This window comes from Mesocricetus auratus, unplaced genomic scaffold, assembly GCF_017639785.1.
Source record: "Mesocricetus auratus isolate SY011 unplaced genomic scaffold, BCM_Maur_2.0 Super-Scaffold_100009, whole genome shotgun sequence".
In the NCBI taxonomy this organism is placed as follows: Eukaryota; Metazoa; Chordata; class Mammalia; order Rodentia; family Cricetidae; genus Mesocricetus; species Mesocricetus auratus.
The window spans coordinates 11,148,645-11,173,340 of record NW_024429193.1 but is presented as its reverse complement, the minus strand read 5'-3'; the positions used below and the strand labels follow the sequence as shown (position 1 = coordinate 11,173,340).

General features: G+C 41.0%; 1 protein-coding gene across 1 annotated transcript; it reads left to right on the top strand.

The window, feature by feature from the left end:
* Window positions 1-13,010: 13,010 nt before the first annotated feature.
* Window positions 13,011-13,571, top strand: LOC101841053 (60S ribosomal protein L21-like). The gene has a single exon (XM_040751491.1). The coding sequence runs from the start codon at window positions 13,044-13,046 to the stop codon at window positions 13,524-13,526; it is 483 nt and encodes a 160-aa protein (XP_040607425.1). The 5' UTR covers window positions 13,011-13,043; the 3' UTR covers window positions 13,527-13,571.
* The last annotated feature ends 11,125 nt before the right edge of the window (window positions 13,572-24,696 follow it).

The following is a 24,696-nucleotide window of genomic DNA, read 5'->3' as shown; positions in this document are numbered from 1 at the left end:
TATTTTTTAAGAGAGGGACTCAATGAATATTTTCTGAAAAGATAAATCAGTGCATGAATAACATTAATTAAGCAGTCAAAAGTCAGGCTACTCTTGCCCCTTACCAAACATTATCCACTCTCTGATGCTCAGTTAAAAGGTAATCAAAAATATTATCGTCTAAATAATTTCTCCTGTGGGCCACCAGGGATAATCAGCTGCCAATATTGATTTGGGTAGCTGTGTTGCCTGGTTCCACTTGACACTATTGTTGACTTAAAACAAACAGTATCACTTCTGGGACTAGGGAGTCCCAGCATTTTCATGAACAATTACGGCTTCTATATACATATGTCTTAATTTTATATTTAAACGCTATCATATCTATCTATAAAGCATTCATAAAAACCAAATGTTATATATTGATATTAGAAAACAACAAATAATTTTTCATTTCAAATTTGTGTCTCCATTTTTGCATAGAAAATAAATTCCCTAAATATTGATGATGGAATAATAATCCACAGAAGCACCAATACTCTTGGGGAATAAACATATAAGACATGCCTTTGCAAAATTCTACTTGGATCTAAAGAAAGTGTTTATATATCTCTCCTAGATAAAAAAAAATGTCAAGCTGAAAAGGGCAGTAAGGAAGAGTGTGAACAGATAAGTACACATGAACTCATTACAATGCTAATGTTTGGATATAACATGTACGTATGTATATATGTATGTGTATGTGTGTGTGCCCACAAAGACACACAGATAGAAATATATTGAAGTGCTAAATGTGTGCCCATGAAGTTAACTCCAGAAAGAGATTATTGCAGGGCCATTTCATTCATTTAACACTCCCCTCTCCCCTAGTAAGCACAATGCAGGGTGTAAATGCAACCGCTTGGAAACAGTAATGCTTCTGCTCAGTGAAACAGCATTCCTGTATATTTCCAAAGGTCTGATAAATGCTATTCTTAGAAAAACCAAGTAACCATGGACCAAAAAAATAAAGAAAATGGAAAAAGAGCTGAGATACAATTTCATGATGAAAAATGCCATTCCAATTAGTTTCCCTCAGCAAACGCTGTGCTATGTCGAAGTACTTTTTACCAAACATACAGTAGTTTTGTATTGTAGGCCATACATCTCTGTGGACTGTCATCCCCTTTATGGCCCTATCAACCTTTGACCTTACATTGCATTCCCTGCATTGAAAATGAATGGCACTGGCAGCGTTTGTATTCCATTTTCTTCTTTGACTTGGGTTTTTCAGATGCACTGAACCCATACAATGTTATGAAGTAAAAGCTACCCTCATGACCTGTGAAGATGAATGTCACCTTCTGAGGTATTGGAGAAGGTTTGAGCCCCGGGAGAACATGCTACCCTCCCTAACAGCAATCATGCATCACTGTGACGTTCCAGAAGAAATGATCCTCTTCCTTCTCAAAGAAAAATAGCAGGTATGAGAGGTAGTTGTTTTACTCACAACAAGGTCAGGGAACAAAGTACTTGGAAGCCAAATGAAGGAATGGTGGCAGGAAGATAACTATTTTAGAATCTTTCTGGGAATATGTTAACCAGTCAAGACAGCATTTATTTTAAAGGGTGGCAATATAAATTTGCATGGAAATTTTTATGAACATTTTTGTCACTTTCAGAGAGATTTATTACAATATGTAGTGCTGAAGGGAACATGTTGACATGTCAGAGAGCGAAAACAAATGGGAAGAAAGAAACTGAAAATAACTGGCTGTGAAGAAAGCATTAAAAGTGATGGGTGGCACTCAGTGTTTTACACTGAGTTGTCTTAGGAGGAACTAAGAGGAAAATTGTGTGTGTGTGTGTGTGTGTGTGTGTGTGTGTGTGTGTGTGTGTTTATAGGTAGATAGGTAAAAAGATGATAGATAGGTAGGTAGATACATGGCTTCAAACTCAATATTTATGAAGATGACCTTGAACTTATGACCCTCCAGTCCATCTCAGGAGTGTTGAGATTATAAGCATATGCCATTTTACCAGGGTGGTAGGATGAAACCCTTCATGCTAGACAAATATTCAAGCAAATGAGCAAGATCCTTGGCGCTGGGATCTGCCTGTCTTTGCTTCTCTGTTGTCAGGAGGGAAACACATGAAAAAAATAACAACTAAAGTCTTCTTTGCATATTTTATTCCTGAAAGCTCTGTGCTAATAAATGCCACTCTAAAATGCCCAAATGATCTCTCTTCCCTAGTTGATCTTCAACCTTCAACAGGAATACCTCCTAACATTTAACATTATGAAGCCTCTTTCTGAGCCATATGAGGTTCAACTGCCTTTTCTATGTTCGTGACTCTTTAAACATAAGTTTTCTGGAAAGAGTTCACTGGCTTGTCGTGAAATAAAATGAAACAAAAGTTTTGGACAGTAGTTTCATTCGGCTTAAATGACCTTGTTTAATTCTGATATTTTGCCTTCAGTTTGGTACACAAAAAGCCTTTCCTTATTAAAAGAATGCTAGCACTGTATGTTCATTTTCATTGTGCTGCCTATAGTTTTACTAGATTGCAATATCTAAAATAATTTGGGCCACCATATTCAACCTCCAATGAAGTTAATGTATCAAGAATTTACCTACAGACTTCTTTTATAAAGAAAATATAGCAATATAGCAAGCTTTACCCTGTAGTACAAAGGAGTGACTTCTTTTGCTTATGATTTTAATAATTAAACTTACACACACCCCTTTTCATTCAAAAAATTCCTCATTTTGATGGTTTCGATAAGGAAATGTAAGGTTATCTATAAGTTTAAAACATAACCATATGACACTCAACAATGATATGGGTTGCATCAGTCATTACTAGCGGTAGCATAAGTACTCTGTACCTTTTAGATCATAAATGAAGGATAAAAGAGATAATGCGTGTGATGTGTATGCTAAAACTGAGAGAGTTACTTAGCTGTGAAGATGTTAATTATCTAGCACAGCCATACAGACTACAGGAAAAACTATGGCAGAATGTTAAAGTCACAGTACGTGTGACAGCTGGCACAGTCTCCTCTGCTGGGCTGAACTGGCTCTGGCAGAGCTTGTAGCTCAGGATGTAACGTGCTTTTGTTCCCAGACCCGAGTCATTTTCATTGCCCCTCTTTCAGCCCTTCACGAAAGCAGAAACCTCATCCAGTGCTCTACACCTTAGTACATAACGCCCTCAATGTTAGGGGAAATTACAGATACTAATCACTCTCTGAAATATCGTTGTAAAAATCTGCATGGTAAAAGGAAATGTGGAATCAAGGGACCTGGGTTGGGTCACTAACTTCCCTGAGGAAGTGACATTTGAACTCAGATTAATAGCATGATTAGAAGTTAATGAAGTATTCCCTGCAAGGACAATGGTTGGGATCAGGAGCCAGGAGATGGTATGATGGAATAAAGGCATTGAAGCCCAGCCTGGCTATAGCAGACTTAGAAGATGGAGAATTGTGTCAGGATAGGGGGAAAAAGCCAATTGTTCGATTAGTACTATGGAACAAATTGATATGAGTTCACAAATGATGTAAATATCTAATCCTTGACAAACAATGATTTTAACGAGAGTATTAAACTCAAAGAAATATCTAGAAAGAGATTTGGAGAACTTAGTGTGTGTGTGTGTGTGTGTGTGTGTGTGTGTGTGTGTGTGTGTCGTATGAGGTTTCTGCTTTAGCAAATAGGCAGAATCAATAACAAAGAGAAGTAAAGCTCAAAGACACAGAAATGTACCCTTACGAAAATGATTTTAGGAACTGTAAAGATAGGCGTGTGATGGGCATGTCCTTCTGTATATATGTTTCTCTTATTGGTTGATAAATAAAACACTGATTGGCTGCTAGCCAGGTGGTAAGCATAGGCGAGGCTTTGAGATGATGAGAATTCTGGGGAGAGACAGAGAGAGAGACCATCAGGAGAGATGCTATGTAGAGACTGGGAAGATAATACACGACAGGCATTTTCTGGTAAGATAAGGCCATGTAAAAATACATAGATTAATAGAAATTGTTAATAATTAAGAGAGAGCTGGCCAATAAGAAGCCTAAATCATCAGCCAACAGATTTATAATTAATATAGTGTCCCTGTGTTTATTTGTGACTAAACAGCTGTGAGACCAGGAGGAACAGAAGCATCCATCTACAGTTGTGCTTAGCACAGTGATACTTTAAGAGAAAAGAATCACGCAACATCAAAAATTATGATGCAATTTTGCAGTAAAATTAACCTAGAATTTTGACTAAATGGTATTTTCATATTCAATTAAATTGTAAAGCATATTAAAAGAATATACAGAGAGCTTTAAACAAATACTAATAGTATCCCAATCTCCAGAACACACACAAACACACACACACACACACACACACACACACACACACAAATTACTCTTAGTTACTTAGTCTGGAACATTTTGTATAGCTATAAAAAAAAGAATAAGACACAGTAAAGAGTGGTTAAAAACTGTTCAACATTGAAGATGAACTATTTCCACATTGAATGACAAGGAAAGTACAAGAAATACAAACTCAGAAGTATCATGTCCAAGCACCAGAACTCTGGGAACAAACCAACTATGCTGAAAAACACTTAAGGATAAAAATAGCTTATTTATAAAAGAGCAAGTATCAGATACATGTCAGCAATAATAATGCCAACAGGCAAGTAGGGTCAAATTAACTATCATTGTAGACTTCTATGAAAGAATCATTCATAATTGAGAAAAAATGAAGATTTGCAATAAAACAAGATCAAAAATTCTCTGTGCCTCAAAGATTGTCACTGAAGGGAGCATTCACAGGGAAGTAAGTGACATGTAAGATAGAGGGGAAAACAACAAAATTACGGTGTACACATTAGTAAACTAATGCCACATAAGTAAACAATCAAAATAATTTGGAAAAGGCAAAAAAAAAAGGCAGTCAGTTAACCTAACAGAAAATGCAAGTTTTGTGGAAATAATGCCTTGTTTAATTTCATGAAGGTAATTTAAAACAGTAAAGATTAAAGGCACTTCTCTAATAAAAACTCTTATTAATCTTGAGGAATTATTATCTAAGTACTGTATTTACATCACTTCCACCCCATACTCCCTGCTTCAAGTTCCTTTCCTACCCCTCCATTCCCCTTCAACTTCACAATCTCTTCTTTAATTATTGCTTTTATGCATGGTTGTACATAACTACATATGTATGTATTTATGTATGTATGTATGTATAAGTGTATCCTCCTGAGTCGATTTAGTGTTGCTCATATGTACATATGTTTAAAGGTGACTCCTTGGGATTGAATAACTAGAGAAGACAGATTCTCCATATTTTAGCAGCCATTACTTGACAGTAGCTTTTTAGTTATAGGTATGTTCCCTGTGTGTGGATATGTGCACATGTTCCTATAGTTGCCAGGAGAGAGTGTGGGATTTATAGGATGTCATGAATCACCAACCCAGGGCTGAGAAACAGCTCTTGTCTTCTCCACCACAGGCCAAACCTCTTAATCACTGAATCATCTCCCCAGCCTTCAAATACTACATTTAAAATTTCAAAACCAAAGAAATGAAAAACAGAGCAGGCATGTGATTAATGGAATTTGATTTGTCTACTTGAGGCAGAGCAGAGGGTATAAAAGTGGAAACAGAAAACAATATTAAATTAAGATGACAATGATAATTCAAAATTATCTGTCATCGATAGAAATGAATGCATCTATTTGTAAATGGGGATCTGATGATTACAAAGGTCTAAAAGAACTATAATCAAACTTAATGCATTTACAAGAAATGCATAATATTTAAGAAAGCAGAAATGTTTACAATAAAGCAGTAGGCAAATGTACACCTTAAAATCAGTTGTTACAGTAACCCAACAAACTTGACCACTAAATTATACATGCTTACTAGTAAAGATAATTATTTAACTAGAGAGAAATGACAGGAAGTGATTAAATACTGTTACAAAATTGAGTTAAAAACATAAATTAAAAGCATATTAAATGACATTTGCCAGAAATAGAGAGGAAAACTTCATAATCCTTACAGTGAATTTCTGAGAAAGTTCTTCTACAATTCACACAACAACTACAGAAACTTTTATTAAACAATAAAAGTTTCCTTAATATGATATTTTCTAGTTCCATTCATTTTCCTTCCTATATATAATCTCGTTTACCTTCACAGAGAAATAAAATCCTGTTGTGGGCATGGGGAGATTGCTCAGAAGCTACAGTGTCCTCTGTGTAAGCCAGACTATGAGTTTAGATCTGATGTAAAATGGCTGGGGGTGTGATACCATCCTGTAACTCTAGCATCAGAAGGCAAAAACAGGGCATTCCTATAGCTGGGATAATGATCCCTATAAGCTAAGTAAATAAACAAGCCCATCTCCAAGCTCTCTGTTTAATTGAAAGACTAGAACTCAAAACACATGATCATAGAGCATTCGAGGAAGAGTCTTACAGTAAACCTGGGCACCCATAGGCATGCACATGTGCATTTATATACCCAGAACCCTACATCTACACACATGCCAATGTTCATTCACAGTCATAAAAACATGCATGCACGCATGCATGCACGTCATATATATATATATATACATATGAAAAAAATAAAAGTAAGAAAAAGTAAAATAGATTCCATTGTGTACAGGTATCACATTTTCATTTAGCCATTTCTCTGTTGATGGCTGTCTAAGCTGATACCATTATTAGCTACGGTGATCAGAAATTAACATGGATGTAAGTATCTCTGCAATAAGATTCAGAGCCTTTGGAGTACATACCCAGGAATGGTTCATACTGAAGTTCTGTCCTTAGTTTTATGGGAAGCCTCTACTCTAAGATCCCTAGTGGCTGCAGCAGTCAGTTTACACCCCCAACAACCAAGGTTCTTTTTTTGTATGTTTTTTATTTAAATTAGAAACATGCAAGCTTTAAATGTCTATCCTGGCTCCCCCCTTCTCCCTCCACCAGCCACCTCACCCCCAGTCCAATCCCCACCTCATTTCCCAGGGAGGGTGAGGTCCTCCTTGGGGGATCTCCAGAGTCTGTCATTTCTTCCAGGGCAGGATCTAGGCCCTTCCCCATGTGTCCAGGCTGAGAGCATCCCTCCATGTGGAATGGGCTTCCAAAGATCATTCATATACCATGGTAAACACTGATCTACTACCCAAAGCCCCAGAGATTTCTGAGGCCTCCTCACTGACACTACATTCATAGAGTCTGGGTCAGTCCCTGTTGGCCTCTTAGTCATCAGCCTGGGGTTCAAGAGCTCCCCCTTTTCCAGTTAGCTGTCTTTGTGGGTTTCACTAGTACGGTCTTGACCGCCTTGCTCATCACTCCTCCACCTCTGTTACTGGGTTCCCAGGAGTCAGTTCACTGTTTAGTTGTGAGTATCTGTTTCTGCTTCCATAAGTCACAGGATGAAGGTTCTAGGATGTCACATAAGGTAGTCATCAACCTTATTATCAGACAGGGGCTATTAATGTAGTCTCTCCGCTAATGCTTACTTTGCCAGTTGGTGTTATTCTTGTACATCTCTGGGAATCTCACTAGTGTCAGCTCTCTCCTAAAAGCTATAATGACTATAACTATTATGGTATCTCTCATCCTGCTCTCCTCTATTCTTACCCCAACTCAGTTTTCCTGCTCCCCCATGTCTTCTTCTACCCTCCTCTTATCCCCCTCTCTTTTTCCTGGTTCCCTCTTTTCTCCCCCCTTGTTCCCAATCTGCTCAGGAGATCTTGTCTCTTTCCACTTCTCCAGGGTATCATGCATCTCTCTTGGGAAGCGCCCTGTTTCCCAGACTCCCTGGCAGTGGGATTGTAGGCTGGCACCCCCCTGATCCATGTCTAAAATCCATATATGAGTGACTACATACCAACAACAAAGCTTCTTATTTCACATCCTCCCCAGCATTTGTTGCTGCTTCACTCTGGGGGGGCAGGGTGGCAGTATTTGTTTGGTTTTTGATTTGGGGATATTTTTTGATGACAGAAGTTCTAATTAAGATGAGGTAGAACCTCAAACTAGTTTGAAGTTGCATTTTCTTCGTGACTAAGTCTGTTGATCATCTTTTAAAATGTTTTTTGTCCATTTGTTTTTCTGTTTGCCAACTCTGTGCATGGTTTAGCCAATTTTTAAAAAACTGGTTGCTTCCTTGTTGTGTAGTTTTTTTCTAGAAAAACAAGCAACCTCTTTGATAACCACACATATTTTCCAGTATGTCAATCCTTATTAAAAAATCCATTTTAGAGAATGAATAAATTAGAAACATGATACACTTCATTGATATTTTTAAAATATATATATAGCAATATATGTAAATACTTATCCTGGATTTGCAAACTTGAAAACAAATTATGCATAACTCAAGAGAAAAATTGCCAATGAATACCATCAGTTTTAAAGAGACCACTTGTGTGGACATGACACACAGGTAAGGCTGTTTATTCATAGGTAAAATGCACATTTACATGAAGTGAAAGATCCTATCCAGTAAATTGCCCCAAAATAGCTACTTACGTTAGATGCTGGAGACTAAGCACAGCATCAGGAGATCTCATACAATACAAACACAGGTAATTGGAGAAAGTGCCTTGAGAAAAATTGTCCCTATCTGCAAAAGTTAAAATACCTATGGCTTCACAAGTCCATTTTGACTTATTCACTCCAGGACTTATAAACTGTGGCTTTCCGAAACAGTTTGACAGTCATGCACAGATAAACAAACAATGTAAAAATGACTTAAAATTGCAAATCAGAACATACTCATATTCGAGATAAAATTTTACAGTGAGATTCTCAGTCTTCTTTGTCCTACTTGAGAAAATCCTATTATTCTGATCTGCTCTGTCCTACCCTGTTCAATTCTAGTCTACTTCTCTCCACTTTACATCAATCAATCAATAAATTCTGCTCTGGTCACAGACCATTCAACTGATGGCATGACACTGATGAGTCTCTCAACTTGAAAGTCATCCTGTAATAGACATCCCCATACACATTCACAGTTGTCCACAGTGTTGTTTATTGAAGCACTGTTGGCAAGGACACAGTATTATTTACATTCTAAATGTCATCAAGCCAAAGAATGCATGGTCAGGTCGTTCATATTCATAGAGCTCTCTGGGACAGTCAAGCCATCCTTATATATCTAGGACACAAACTCTGCCTCATCCTGTTACTCTGGTGTCTCATCTGCTTACCATAGCCTCTACTCAAGTGTGTCAAGGTTTGAATGAAAAGTCAACAGGTCTACTCATAGGCAGGTGAATGACCAAAACAAATGTAAAAGACTCCATCCTCAAATCGTCCTATTGCTTGGCTAGGTTTTAGTTCTCTGCATCGTCGTAGCATTAATAATGTCTAATTTTCATTTTGGAAGTTTATTGTTGGAACAATCAACAATGTAATTAATGTGGGTTAGGCAAGCTGGAAGATTCGGGTTACAGATTGCTTCTTCCTGAGTGTTTTTCCCCTTTACTCTGCCTGGTGGTGCCACTCAAGATCACCTCTTGAGCAGTCTTCTCTGCTGCTGCCCATTAAATGCTGCCATTCCGGTGTCCTAGTTGCCGGGCAGATCGAATACTATGGGAAGCCCAGGGACATTTGTGGCTAGGCCCTACTACAGGGAATCACATTAACCATTTCTTCAACTTCACTCAGATACCAGTACAGAGACTATAGCGTCTTTAGGGTTGCCTGGCCACGTGAGACATCAGCCTGATGTGGAGGACTAGCATCCTTCAAACAGCAAACAAAACACAGTAGTGGCAAATGCAGACACAGAACGTGAGAGACAGGGTTCGATGTTGTCAGGCTTTTTGAGAGAGGAGTCCCACAATGTTTGTGGCTAAAGCTGGCTGAACCATGTCATAGGACCGTCGTGCTCGCATTTAAATTCTGTCGCAGCCCAGAAGAAAGCCGTGACAAATGTCACCATCCACAGCATAGCCTGATCTGATTCCCATTGTAGAACGTTTGCCCGCCAGCTTTTGCTCCGGCTGCGACGCCCAGCCTCCTTGTCTTCACCTGAACCCGGTGTGCCGACGAGGCCACTCCTTGAATGCTGTCTGCGAGCTATTACAAACATCCCATCTCTCCTCATCAAAGCTGAATCACTAGAAATCGAAAGAAGAAAGAGAAGAGCCATCCTCTGCCACTTGTCCTGTCTTCTTCCTGCTCTGTGTCCACTCCCCCATTCAGGTGTTTCTCTCGGGCTCTGATTGCCCTCCATTTAAGCCCCCGTGGCTGGTGGAGGGTCCTTCTCTCACGCTGCACCTGGAGTACTTAGCTTTCCTCCAGGTGATTACCTTTGTTGATTAGTGTTGTCAACTCCTCTTATCCTTTCAGCAAATTTAGTCGGGTCACCTTGAGGGCACTTCAGTTTTAATTTGAATACTTTTTTTGAACTTGCCTGTAGTCACCGACAGCTGTTCTCACTTGGTTTGCTCTGTGAGATATTCTGCAAGTTTGGTCTTCTTGTCTGCCTTCTAAGACATATTGAGTTCCAAAGCACTACCATAAAATTGGACTGAGGGTAGCTTCTGGGGTTACCTCAGCTCTCCTTCTTCCTAAGGACTGCTAGGGAAGTTGTGTCTAAATAATGATGTCTTAATCTGTTTGAAGAAATTTCTGAAGAAAAGAGCATTTCTGGCCTCCTGCAGTACCCGTTTCGGGGTTAAAGATCTGTGCCATGTTATTTTTTCCTTATAGCTAAACTAAATCTAGCTTAATACTCGTTTTAGGACAGGCAATGTACAAAGTGTTCATTTAATAGTTGAACTAGGATTTCTTTTTGGTCTGACATGCCCCAAGGTATTTTAGGATTGTTGTTGGATATGTCAGAGAGAAAATAGGTTTTCTGTTATTTGGTCTGAATTTCCATTAGGTGCCTGTTTGTCCAGACAAACGGGCAGGAATGCCCATCTTTAAATAATGAGCTTGGGGTTACCTGGGGAATTACTTACCAATGAATGTTATCTTCAGGATGAGGAAAGATAGCTGATAAAATCATTACTGAGGCTTATAAAACACCCAGGTGGGTAGTATGTGCAGTTTCAGACTGAATAAATCATGTTCCTCTCATCTCTCTGGGTTTTTTTTAAGAGTTAACAAAATACTGAAGTGTTGAGATGTAACTGGCATTAAATATTTAGGCATTCAAAAAGGCTTTTGATCAAGTCTCTAACGAGAAGACATTTAGGATCCATTGCAGGTTACTGTGGGACCCAAGAGGTGAGAGGAAAACCTTGACATAAAAAAAATAAAAAGGGGGTAACAATGAAACTGAAAGTTAGAAACAAATAAAAAAGGCTAACAATGAAAATGAAAGGTAGAAATAAATGATGTTGTTAGCTGGAAAGGAGGTTAACAGGGAGGTGCCTCAGCGAATGGTATTGGAAACAGAATTTCTGTATACGCTAACACCAATCAATGTGGAAATGTTTCTGAATAATGAGGTTGCAAAATGTGTTGGTAACAGAGAATTATTTAGGCCAGTCAGTGTGGGGCACATTTAAGGGACTCCCACAAGGAACCAGTAGAAATTAGATAGTTGAATAATCTGATGTCAGATAAAATTGAGTCAAGACAAGACAATGGGCTTTATATTATAAGGAATAATTTATGCGACTGATGCACACTGATAGATTTTGAATTAACCATAACCTTTCAGGAAAAAAGGTCTGACAGTCATTACATACATCTCAATAAAGAATCTGGTCACAGCCAAGACTCTAGGAAAAGGCTCCAAAGCACAGAGCTGTGATTATGAGATTCATATGAGAAGAGATGAGAAAGGCCAGGATTAGAAAGCAAAAGGAAATATGTTCCAAAAGAGAAAAAAACCTGAAACATTGACATGAAAAGGCCAGAACACTGCTTCTATTCTCTGACTCATAGTACTAAGTATTCAAGGAAATTGGGTAACGGGAAGTTTAAATGAAAATGAGGGGAAATGCTCCTGTAATTCATAGTTAACATTAAGAGTTTCCTGCATGGAATGTCATTGAGCTGGAGGCCAACCACTGAGCAAGGTATCAGATGGGTTACAGATTCACAGGGGAGGCCTGAGATTAAAGTTTCTCCATGAGATCCTATTAGAGACGGTGTCTGAATATGTACTCTAAAGTCATTTACCTGGCTTCTCTTGCATTGCATCTGTCTCTCTGGTTGGGTTAGAAATTTCTGGGAAGCAAAGATGTTTGTCCTTAAACAAAACCATTTGCCTTATTGAGTGTCTGGGGACAGCTCTGCTTCTAGAGGGAAGCAAGTATTTACAGACTTGAATGTTTCATCAGGAGAGCACGAAAGGTTAGAGAATGGAAGGGGTGCTTTCTTACTCAAAGCTCTGGGCCCACTCTGTAACTGAAACCTGCTTAACACCCAATCAGGCGCAGGCACTGGGCAGTGGGGTGGGACTAAACCAGGGGGGAAGGAAGAAGGAAAGGACATGGGTATTTTCTCATTTCTGTGCATTGGTGTTTTGCCTGCAAGTATATATGAGGGTGTTGGATCCCCCTGCAACTGGAGTTACAGACAGTTGTGAGCTGCTGTGTGGGTGCTAGGAATTGAACTCGGGTCCTCTGGAAGAGCTGCCAGTGCTCTTAACCACTGAGCCATCTCTCCAGCCCTATTTTCTCATTTCTGACACGATGCAATTTATGGTACTACAGTAGTTGCACTTCTGTTGCTAAGATAAAGGGCCATTTACGGAAGAAAGAATCTATCAAAGCATAGGATGCCAGAGGGTTAGCATCTACAAAGATGGAGAATGCATGCCAGATTGCAGGAGGAGCATGGAACCACACACAGGGAACAGAGAAAGCAAACTTGAAATGGAACAAGGTTGTAAATTTTCTTGATATACCTCCAATAGCAAGATCCCACATCTTAAGGTTCCGTCATATTCCCCAAACAGTGCCACCGACTTTGAACAAAGTTTTCAAATTTTTCAAAACAGCCTGGAAATATTTATTTTGGCTTAAAGTTTAAAAATACATTCAGTGGCCTTTTTGGCTGCGGCAGCCATCTTCCAGTAACTCGCCAAAATGACGAACAGAAAGGGCAAGAGGAGGGGCACTCGCTACATGTTCTCTTGGCCTTTTAGGAAGCATGGAGTTGTTCCTTTGGCTACGTGCATGCGAATCTACAAGAAGGGTGATATTGCAGACATCAAGGGAATGGGCACTGTTCAAAAAGGAATGCCCCATAAATGTTACCATGGCAAAACAGGAAGAGTCTACAATGTCACCCAGCATGCTGTGGGCATCATTGTGAACAAGCAAGTTAAGGGCAAGATTCTTGTCAAAAGGATTAACGTGCGAATTGAGCACATCAAGCACTCTAAGAGCAGAGACAGCTTCCTGAAGCGGGTGAAGGAAAACGACCAGAAGAAGAAGGAAGCCAAGGAGAAGGGCACCTGGGTTCAGCTGAAGCGCCAGCCTGCACCACCCAGAAAGGCACACTTTGTGAGGACTAATGGGAAGGAGCCTGAGCTGCTGGAGCCCATTCCATATGAATTCATGGCCTGATGTACAAAAAGAAATAAAAGACCTGGACTGTAAAGGGTTTTTCTTTAAAAAAAATACATTCAGTGGAGGCAAAGATGTCAAAGTCATTGCAGGAAAACTGGTACTGATTGGTTGCACGGTAATGGCATTTAAACACCGAGTATATAGAACATGAGTGGAGCTTTGAAACCTCAGGTCCTACCCTCTGTGATTTCCCCCTAAAAATGATCTCAAAACCTTCCCAAACTACATTATCAGCTAAGGACCAAGTGTTCAAATACATGTGGGGGGCATTTCACATTCAAACTACAACATGAGGAGGCTGGAGACTGGAACTGTGATCATGCCCACAGTGCCTTATCAACCTCTAAGGAACCAGATTCAATAGCCACTAGTTCCCACCTGCTTGGCAAAGGAAATGCTCTATGTGTCTCCCTTGTCTACCCACTGGAATATACAGGACCAGAAGGAGTTGACTTCCATGCATTCCTTAAGGGTTACTGCTTAAAAAGAAAACAAAACAAGAAAAGAAACCACACACACAAACATGTGTGGTCGTCTCAGAACATATTTTAAATAATTCAGCTCATTCCTATGTCTTAGAAATACATTATTTTTCTAAAAGCTTCCATTTCCCTGATCCTGGTTATTAAATAATATTTATTGAGCACCTTGGAGACATCAGTTAGAGAAACAACAGTGAACAGATAACCATTTGTCATCTCCAAAGATTTGGGAAATCTTTGAAAATCAAAAAGTTTAAAAGTAATTAGAATGTAGTATAATAAGCCCTCTAAGGAGTTGCCAGAACCCAGAGACACAGCATGTAGCCCAGGATTCAGGGCAAAGCAAGACTTCCTGGGGAAATCTATATTAACTTGAAAGTCACAAGATTGAAGGAAGAACGTGGACGGAGACTGGGAGGTTGGCAGCAGGGCCAATATGAGCCCTGCCCTGGTGGGATCCGAAGGGCATTCAGTTAGTCTAAACAGCAGCTGCAGCCCGAACAATAAAGACAAGACAGACATTTGACCCGAGACATCTCAGAGTTAGTGCTGGTAAGTTTTAATTCAGGGCAATACCAATAAGCAGTTGGAAATGCAAAGCTCTAAACTTTGCTCTTTGGGGGTCCACCACCCAGCCCGCAAGTAAATACACGGAGACTTGTTAGTCTTTCTTAAGAATATCCAGCCTTAGTTTGGCTTACTTCTATCCAGCTTTTCTTAAATTATCCAGTTTACATTTTGCCTCTGGGCTCTTTATCTCTTTCTATTCTAGATACCTTTCTTTGCTTCTTACTCCGCAGCTGGCTCTCCTTCTCACTTCTCTGTAGTGTCCTCCTCTCATTTTTTTCTCACTCCTCCAGTCTTCTCTCCTCTACTGGACCTACATTTCCCCTCCTATTTATTCTTTCTGCCTGCCAGCCACACATATTTCACTCTACTGCCAATCTATTGGCCATTGAGATCTTTATTAGACCAATCAGGTGTTTTAGACAGGCAAAGTAACACAGCTTTACAGAGTTCAACAAATGCAACATAAAAGAATGCCACCATCTTTGCATCAGTAAGTAAATATTCCATAGTATAAACAAATGTAATACTTCTTAAACTAATATTCCACAGCACATACTCCTTTATAATATACACACATACTTATTGTATACACATATATAGTCACAAAAACATAAGATTTCAATGAAGAAAAGGTAGTGATCTCCTGATAAGATGCTATCTAGTGACAAAATCATCTTAGGTTGTCTAAACTTGCACTCTGTATTTGTACAATGACGAAATTGCCCAAAGATGGGCTGGAGAGATGGCTTAGTGGTAAGAGCTATGTCTGTTCTTCTAGAGGTCCTGAGTTCAATTCCCAGCAACCACATGGTGACTCACAACCATCTGTAATGAGATCTGATGCTGTCTTCTGATCTGCAGGCATATATGCAGATGGAACTCTGTAAACATAGTAAATAAATAAATCTGAAATAAAAAGAATAATCACCTTTTTTTAAAAAAGAAATTGCCCAAGGATGCTCTTCTCAGAATGTATCTATATAGCTAAATGACCATAAGCATTCAGGAAATTTCTGAGAATTGACTGTGAAGGCTGATGTCTTCAGAATCTATGAGACTGGCTGTAATCCAAGGAAGAGTTGCAATTTGAATCTAAAGGCTGTTTGATGGAAACATTCCCTCTTCTTCCAGGGAGGCCAGATATTCTCTGTTGATATTCTCATCTGATTGGATGACACCCACCAAAATCATAGAGAGTAATCCATGCTTTACTCGAAGGGTACAGACATAGATGTTAACCACTTATTAGAAACATTCAGGTCTTACAGGCTTTTCCAACCTTCTGACTTTGTGACATATCAGTATTAATTATAAAGTTTACATGCAAGAACTACACAGCCAAGCTGCAATAAATTATGTGTGCAAGAACTACACAGTGAAGCTACAATAAAATAAACCACCACCTGGGACCATGTTGGTAATGAAGGACCATGCTACAGCTAGACCTTAGTGGCACATACTACCACCCAGTTCCATGATGACATCTGGGCCAAGGCTGCAGCTGGGGACCATGTCTAGGTCTGTGGTCCTACACAAGCAGGGTCTGTATTGATGTCCATGTTTCCTGTTGCCATTAAGGGCCATGCTGATTCCAGGGATCTGACCTGCCACCTAGAGCAGCTGTCTGAGGGCTGTGTTGCCGTTGGGGCCATGCCAATCTTGGTGACCTTTGCTGCCACCCTGCTGCTGCCAAGGACCAGGTCTGGCTCAATGGTTAAACCATAGTCTTAGTATGTGTTGAAGTCCATGGCCCATATTGTTACCAGGGTTCACCCAGATGCCCGAGGTCTCGGCTGCAACCTCTAGCTTTGTTGGCATCTACGGGCCATGCCGCAGCCAGTGCCATACAGATCTGTGTCACTTGTGTTGCCACTCAGGGCCAAGGTATCATTCAGGCCTGGGATGTATTCAAGGGCCATTTCTGGGTCCATGATCCCATAGTGGCTACAGTCTAGGTTAATGTCTGTGACTCCTGTTGCCACTGAGGGCCATATGGATGACCAGGGTCAGGTCACTCACCCGAGCCCTTGTTGGTGTCTAAGGGCCATGCTACTGCCAAAGTCACCCTGATCTGAGTGGCCAGTGCTTCCATCCAGAGTCAGGATGTCATCCAGGCGTGGAGCTGCTTGTAAGGGCCATGTCTGGGTCTGGGGTCCAGCTGCCGCTGGGGTCCGTGTTGATGTCTGTGGCCTGTGCTAGCATAGGGGGCCATAGGAACCATACGTGATGAAATCAGAGGCCCCACTCTTCATCACCTGCAGGGAGAGCTGACCCTGGTGGCACTAGCATAGGGAAGCTGGCTCTGGTCCCTTGCTTGAGGTGGGTTTCCACAGTGGCCCATACTGACCAGATCAGCTACCACCCAAACCCACAGCCAGGCCTTGAGTTGGTTCACCGTAACATCTACTCCATCTGTGACCTTGTGAAGAGAGTGATCCTGTGGAACAATATGATGTGTGATAATGTTCTTGTTCACTCATGTCGGTTTAATAAAATGCTGATTGGTCTATAGCCATGCAGGAAGTATAGGTGGAGCTATCAGAGGAAGAGAATCCTGGGAAGAGGAAGGACAGAGATGAAGTCATCAACCAGATGCAGAGGAAGCAAGATGAGAATGCCTTACTGAGAAAAGGTACCAAGCCATGTGGCCACACACAGATAAGAATTATGGGTTAATTTAAGTTGTAAGAGCTTGTTAGTAATAAGCCTGAGCAATAGACCAAACAGTTTATAATTAATATAAGCCTCTGTGTGTGTATTTGGGACTGAACGTCTGCAGGGCTGGGCAGAATAGAAACTTCCTTCTACAATAATACCCACAGGCTTTCTATGATTTCAGGCTGCCATGGGATATCCAATAGGAGTTTCAGTGAGGATCCAGTGACGATGCTGTACCAGAAACCAGAGACCTTGAACCAGACCAGTTACTCCTTGCAATGAACATTTGCTAGCAAATCTGACTGGACAAAAAGATATATATATATATATATATATTTATATCCTTCCCAATGCTACCAGGATGAATGAAGAGGTGTTGGAGAGGTGGAAAAGATGGAAAAGCAAAGAGGTTTTTGCTTGTTTATTTTCTCTTGTTTTTGTTCATTTGCTTGCTTACTTTGTTTTATGTTGGTCAGATTTTTTCTAATTTTCTTTTGGAGGGGTGCTACAGGGGTAAAAGGAGGATATCGGGGGACTGGGAGGTGAGTGGAATTAGCATGCAAGATATGAAATTCCCAAAGGGTCAATAAAGAAATTATGTTAAAAGTAAAATAAATATTTTGAAACCACAAAAATATCCCAATATTTCAAGTATATTTAAGATGGGGGTTCATTTACAACTATCCTTGGCTACAAGGAACCCGTGGGCCATTGATTAGACTTGCTTGATTGATAATATCTGACTAAGTATATGCTTAAGTTGCACAAAACGACATCCCTGCATGGTACAGAATGCACATGCAGTCATTGGTTAGAACCGGTGTGGAAAAGTAACCGTTTGGCGTGCGGCCATTGTAGAGGCGGCAGCTAAGCCACCACAGCAGATCTGAGCAGCTCCTGTGTGTGGCCACCGCGCACACTAGAACCGTGACCATCGCAGCACTGATGAAGCTTTCTGCAGTCCAAACAGACTGAGTAGACAGCAGTCGGAATTGAGACAAAGTGAGAGGCAAGCGGACATGATCAGAAAAGCACACGTGAGACCCAAGCCAGCGAGGCAGACACGAGTGAAGAAGTGTCATTGTGAAGACAAAGGGAAGTGCCACATGCCAAACACGTGAACTCCGCTATTTCTCTTGCAAACCAAGTAATAAGTTCCCTATCCATAAAGAGACTGGGACTGTACCTGGCTGAGTGCTTTTGCCTAACTGGGGGGAAACTAGGTTAAAATCCATCTTCCTGCAGTTGTCCGAATGTGGAATACCCACTGTAGACTCCTGGTGTGAACACTTGTTTCCCAGCTGGTGGTTCTACTTTTCAAGTTTATAGAGCATTTAAGGCTCCGTGCGATAGGACCTGAGTGAGTGTTTAGGTCTAACTCTGTTTCCTGTCTTCTGTCTGCTCCCTGTTCGAGCCCAATGCTCCCACGACCACGGGCTTCCTGCTGCTGTCCTTTCAACACATGCACTAGTATCCTGACAAACCATCTACCAAAATAAGTCTTTCTCTCTTGGGTTAAGTCTTGTCACGTACTGATCACAGCAATGACAAAAGTAAGCAATGAACTTCCTTATCCCAAATATAATCTTTTTTCTCACCCGCTTACCTCTCTTTGGGGAGTGGCCCAACTCTGAAGTGGAAAAACTGACCTGAGGTAGCAGCCGATGAACATATTCAGCTTGAGGCAAAGCACAAGGCTCAGGCCACAAGTCTTGTGTCCTACAGAAGCAGGTGTGCTCCCCAGCGAAGTCTAGCCTGAGTCCCACGTGTGAAAGTGGGAACGCAAGCAGCTCGGCGTGGAAGGCAGTGGGCAGGGGGGCGAGGTGGGGGCTGATCCCAGCACATCTTTGTGCAGTCGAAATGAACTCACACGTGGAGACAGCTTGCCTTTGAAAATCCGTCACATTCACAATGATGGCGATGAAAGCCTCATCTTCCTTGCCTTTTAGGGTGACTTCAATATGGCCGGAACTTTGAAACATAATGCGGTCCTGAATTTTGTATTGAACGCGGTGGCGCAATATTGAACGATAAAAGAAGGGGCTGGGATGGTGCTTTTCAAATACTTGCTGCTTGGGATCCCTCTGCCCTTTCCCACTTACAAGGTATGATCTTATCTATTGATATTTTCTGTCTGAAAAGACCCTCTCTCTATTCTATCAGGTTGCCCTATTTCTCATTGTGTAACAGGGCTGTATTTTGGAAATGAATAGCCCCAAACAACTTGTATATATTGCTATTACTGTGCTTTTCTTGTGAAGAAATCGTCCACTTGGCATTTGCTCTTTAATCAGACTCCATGCTGCTCTGACGGCAGCCTTCCTCCTTTGCCAGACCCCCTTGCCACTACCGCCCAGGCACTGGCTCCTTTGTACGTTTCAATGACTCCTGTCATTCCGAACACCAAGGGTGCCCCTCCTGACGTCCTGAGAGGGTGACGCACAGCTGGAGGCTTTCTTCTGGCCTCTTTCCTTCAAGCCCCGTGGCCGCCACTCTGAGCAATCAGCAGATGCACTGCGCAAAGGCTCTCTTTATTCTTCTCGTCCTCCACTCTGCCCACCCTGGCTATTGATGGCCACTTGAAATCCTCACGCGTCACATGTGCTGCCCCTCATGGGCCCTAATTCTCACGAGAACACGGCCACAAGAAGCTGTTGGCAGGCTAAGAAAAAAAATCTATCAGGAGCTCTTTGCCAGTCAACTGCTTTAGAGACAGCCTGCTCTGTAAGCACTGAGTGTGGAGACGGTGGCCTTTTTAGCTGCAGTTTGGAGAATTTCTAAAGGAGAATGGTCAGGAGCCAGAATACAGTCTTCCACATAGGAATATCAGCATGGGAAAGAGCAAGTTTGGGAAAGGGATAGGGAGTGATGTGAGTTTAGCATATTTGCAGCTGTGATCCTTGAAGACAGAAACCAAAGCACTCTTCCCGGCACTCTGGCCGTGCAAGTACTCGGGGCTCATGATGGTTCTCAGTCAGTGCGCTTTAAGCTGGGGGAAATTTAAAGCAAATCTAAAAACTTACTTATTAGATTTTCTGTAGAATTTTGCATGATAAGGCAACAGAAAAGCCCACCCCCCCCCAGGGAATATGCTTAAACTCGATGGTGCATTGATTTCAAGAGGAACACCTACCACTGAGGTGTTTACATGAACCTCAAAGTATATTTACACACATCCATGATTACAACAGATGGATTAAAGTATGGAAAAACAAAGCAGAGAAGGCAAGGAAGGGTCATTGACCGAGGTCATGGACTCCTGTGTCAAACGCTTGATGAGCTGATACTTAGTCATAGCCGAGTACACACTGATCATATGAAAAACAAATCTTGTAGCCTCTGTGTCTGTCACGTCTGCATTTTGGGATCAAACATCTGATGTGAGTATTTTCAAGGGGTTTAGTCCATGGTCACTGAGGGTGAGTATCACGGAAAGTTACATGTGGAGGAGGAAGCCGTCCACCTTATGTCTGTCAGGAAGCAGGGAGACCTAGGAACGGCCCAGAAGAAGATAAGTCTTCCAAAGGCAGAGCTCCCATCACCACTTTCTCCAGGTAGTCCTTACCTTCCAGTTCCAACCACCTCCCAAAATATCATCACTTCACACATGAGCCTGCAGGGGGACCATAGCACCTCTCTGGAGCTCACCTGCAAGGTAGGGGCAGAAGATTCCTTTTCCTTTCCTTTACTGTGGTGGAGTTTCCCAAAGCAATTTATGTAAGATGTTTGTGTGACCTCTCATATGCTATTATCATCACGAGTTTTTAAGAGGTCCTACTCTGCTGATTTCATGTGTTTGTTTGCTTTATTCTTCTTCGTGTCTTTGCAGATGGGTGTTTGGTGCAGTTGGCTGCTCATGTTCATTGTTCTCTATGCATGCATAGCAATGCAAGCATCATGACTCTCCACCTGCTTTAAGGGATCCCTAGCAGCATGCAGACCCTAGCTTGTGCTCAAATTGCTTGGGGTCAAAGTTTAAAATTTTTTGAATACAAACACATACTTCCATGGGGCTGGGGAAGATAACAAGAGGGTTTTGCACAGTTGTACATGTTGCAAGTTTACCTGTTTGGAAAATGGAGAAAGGCCAGCAGAGTTATTTGAGAATTCAAGAGACACTGAGCATAAAGGTGATGCTTAGAAAATTGTAGAGCCCTCCATGGGTGACATCCCAGGAGTGCGATAGTGTGGTCTCTTGCTACCTGGCTATGTTCACAGACAAGTGGCCATTTCTTGTGTTGTCTGCCCAGCCCCTCTAATGAGATCTGAATTGGAGGGAATGGGAGCTCTTATGTGCGTCTCTTCCACACAGCGATTGGTCAGGTTGGGTCAGGGAGAATCTCTCCTTAAGTTTTTCCAAATTAGAAATAATACAACAGAGATTTTCCCTGCAGGAAGCCAAACGGGACAGCTTTCAGTGGGCCTTGTTCAGCCCCAAGGAACAAGCTGTTTTGAGTGAAGGAAACCAACAGACAGTCAAAAGTGTAGCAGTGGAAACAAAGAGAATCCTCAAGTGCCTGAATCCCTGAAGCCCCAGAAGCCAGCCAGACCCTGACTTCTCCAGGCTTGGCTCTTCTGCCATTTCTTTAATTATATAATACTTTCTGTTAGTACACCTTTGAAAATTACTTTGAAGCGGATTTCTATCACAGTATAGAGAAAAGTATGTCACCTTGTTCTTCAAGGGAGCTAGGGAAAGGAATCTTCATCTGCATTCTGGTCTGAGTTGCCCTGAACCTACCCTTCAAGTTTTTTCTAACTCATGAAAGAGATGACATCAGTGAGACCTGCCTACAAAGCAGGGGCAGGAGGGGTAAGGGGCAAGACAGGACAGGACACACTTCTCTCCACAATTCACATGTGGCTTAGGTAAACACTGGGCTCTTTGTCAATTCCCCAGAGTGTGTCTTTAAGAACCCCCACTGAGAAAGAGAAAACAGGGAAGGACCATTTGGGCTGACTGAGGAGCAGGTAAGCAAAAGGAGGAGACCTCAGCAGGGAAGAAATGATGCTTAGCAAAAGCAAATTGCTGCTGTTTGTCCCTTTCTGCCCAAGGAACCCAGTACTAATTCCCCAAGTGTCAAATCTCCTGTCTATTGAGTTCTGTAATCACATGTGCTGGGAGACTGGAAGCACTTTGCTTGTCAAAGAAGGAGTGTTGCTTGTAACTGGAGCAGTTGGTGAACTACTTTGTCTTCGAGTTGAGGGAAGGCATCCGCCAGAAGAGCAACGAGACAGTATGAAAACTTAGCCTTGACACCAGCGAAACATGGAAGTGGCATCCATTGTCTCACCATCTGATCATGTTATCTTGCTTCAGGCCACTCTTTCACATTAGAGCCGTGAGCAAGAAACAGAGAGAGTCCAAGGAAAACGTACTTACCTCTGTAAACATATTTATAGAATGTGCCACCCTCAAAACACGACACTCTCCTCAACTGAACAGGCCCATCATGATCCCTAGAGCAAGGAACTCTCTCAAAATGCTACCAAGGAAAACCAATCATGACTTTGCCTATTTAATTGAAAAACTTTACAATGAGAACACATCAGGAACATGGGGCCTTTTGTCTTCTCTTTCAATACCGCCTTCCGAGGTCTGCCCACTACTGTTACTGTTGTGATTTCATTTCTGAAAGTTCACATTATGGAATTTTCTCAGTACTTCACATGAAGCCAGCTCTCTTGGCTTTTCTTCAGGATGTTTTTAACATGTCTTTGTTATGTTGACCCTCAAGAATAAAGAAATGCTCCAAAACAGTTATGAAGCACTTGATATCATCCTTATTCTCACAGTCATGGTTGATTATGTATATAACTAATCTTAGGACATTTATCTGTGTTACTTTGATATGTCACACTTTTTAAATCTCCAGATCCTCATATAAAATACAACAGATATTTCAGCATCATTTTATAGAAAGCAATTACTTTCACTGTAGTTATGTCTCATTTAGGGCAAATATTTATGTGTATATGTTTCCTGGTAAGCCAACTCTACTAAAAATAGATTTATAAATGTCAGAACAAACAATTCCTTATATGTGTCATTTAATAGATTTTTATTTTTCTATTTCAATTTCCCCAGATCCACTCAATTTTTTAGATAATTAGATTTTAAGCATTATCCTTGAGATTTCAAGCTTTATTGATCTAAATATGATTCATAACATCAACTGGGTTTTCTAAAACTTATCAGCCTGGATTCACATGAACCCAAGATGAGTGTCATTTCCTAGCTTGCCACACTTTTGCCCTGAATAATGTATAGTAAATTTGTAAGTACAGTTGCTTGTGTCAAGGTGAATTATTGAGCTGAAAGTTTAATATATGATCTGTAGAAAACAGTACATTTTCACCAAAGACAAGCCATGAATCTCGATGGGGGAATTCAAGTTCACTCTTTATAGGTTTCTTTCAAGTGTGTTCCCAGCATGGATCAGTACTTGTGGATAGCCTTAAATTTCTTGTGCATAAATGTGTTCCAGAATATATTGAGGGGGATTTCCACGTATAAGAACCTGGGACATGCTGATTTATAAATGTGTGAGACCATTAGTGGAATGCTCTGATGTTTACAACACACTTGTCTTCAAACAGCTCTATGTTTATCATACCAACAATATGTTAGCTCGTTTCTAAGCTAAAATGAGAGAAGCATGGAAGAAATTAAAACGGGAGAGTTCCTTTGGTCACCAGGGCACCATATGTATGAATATATATGTATATATAGATCATATAAGTGTAATATATGTAGACACACATGTGCACTGCACATACATGCACTCACACACCTGCCAGATCTTAGTTCCTTCCACAGATACAATCTCCTTTTCTGGTTTAATGTACTTCCTTCCAACATATGTCTATGTATTTAAATAGGCATAACACTAACCCCAAAGATATTTTCTTTGTTTTGACAGTCCATGAATTAATATCCAGACATATTTATGCTTTTTATATCCTCCTGATTCTTTCTGGAATGTTCTTCCACAAAATATGAACTAGTCCTTATTCCCTTGTCTCTTTTCAGTTAAATCCAAACTCTACCTTTTTGTAGTTTCTCCAAGTCCTGTTAAGAAGGAGAGCATGCTATACAAATTTCCCCACCTCTTACCCAAGACTTTTGTTATCACTTCTTTTTACCCTTCAGGTTAACATTACATGCACAAAGCTTTTGTTTGTACTCATTGATGTGCAAGATATGGCCATTTGGGGGGTGGGCATCTGGTTTTTTTACCATTCTGTTTCTAATCCCTAAAAGAGCACCTAATAGAAGAGTATATTTGTTAATGACTTGCGAAATCCCAGCCAGACTTCCTGGCTTCCATCCCACCCAACTCCAGCATTCACTGGTCGTGTAATCCTGGCAGCTTCTTTAGCTTTACAGTTCTTCAGTTTCCTCTTCAGTAATTATGTTACACACCTACCCATTTGAGTTGTTGTAATAAATAAAC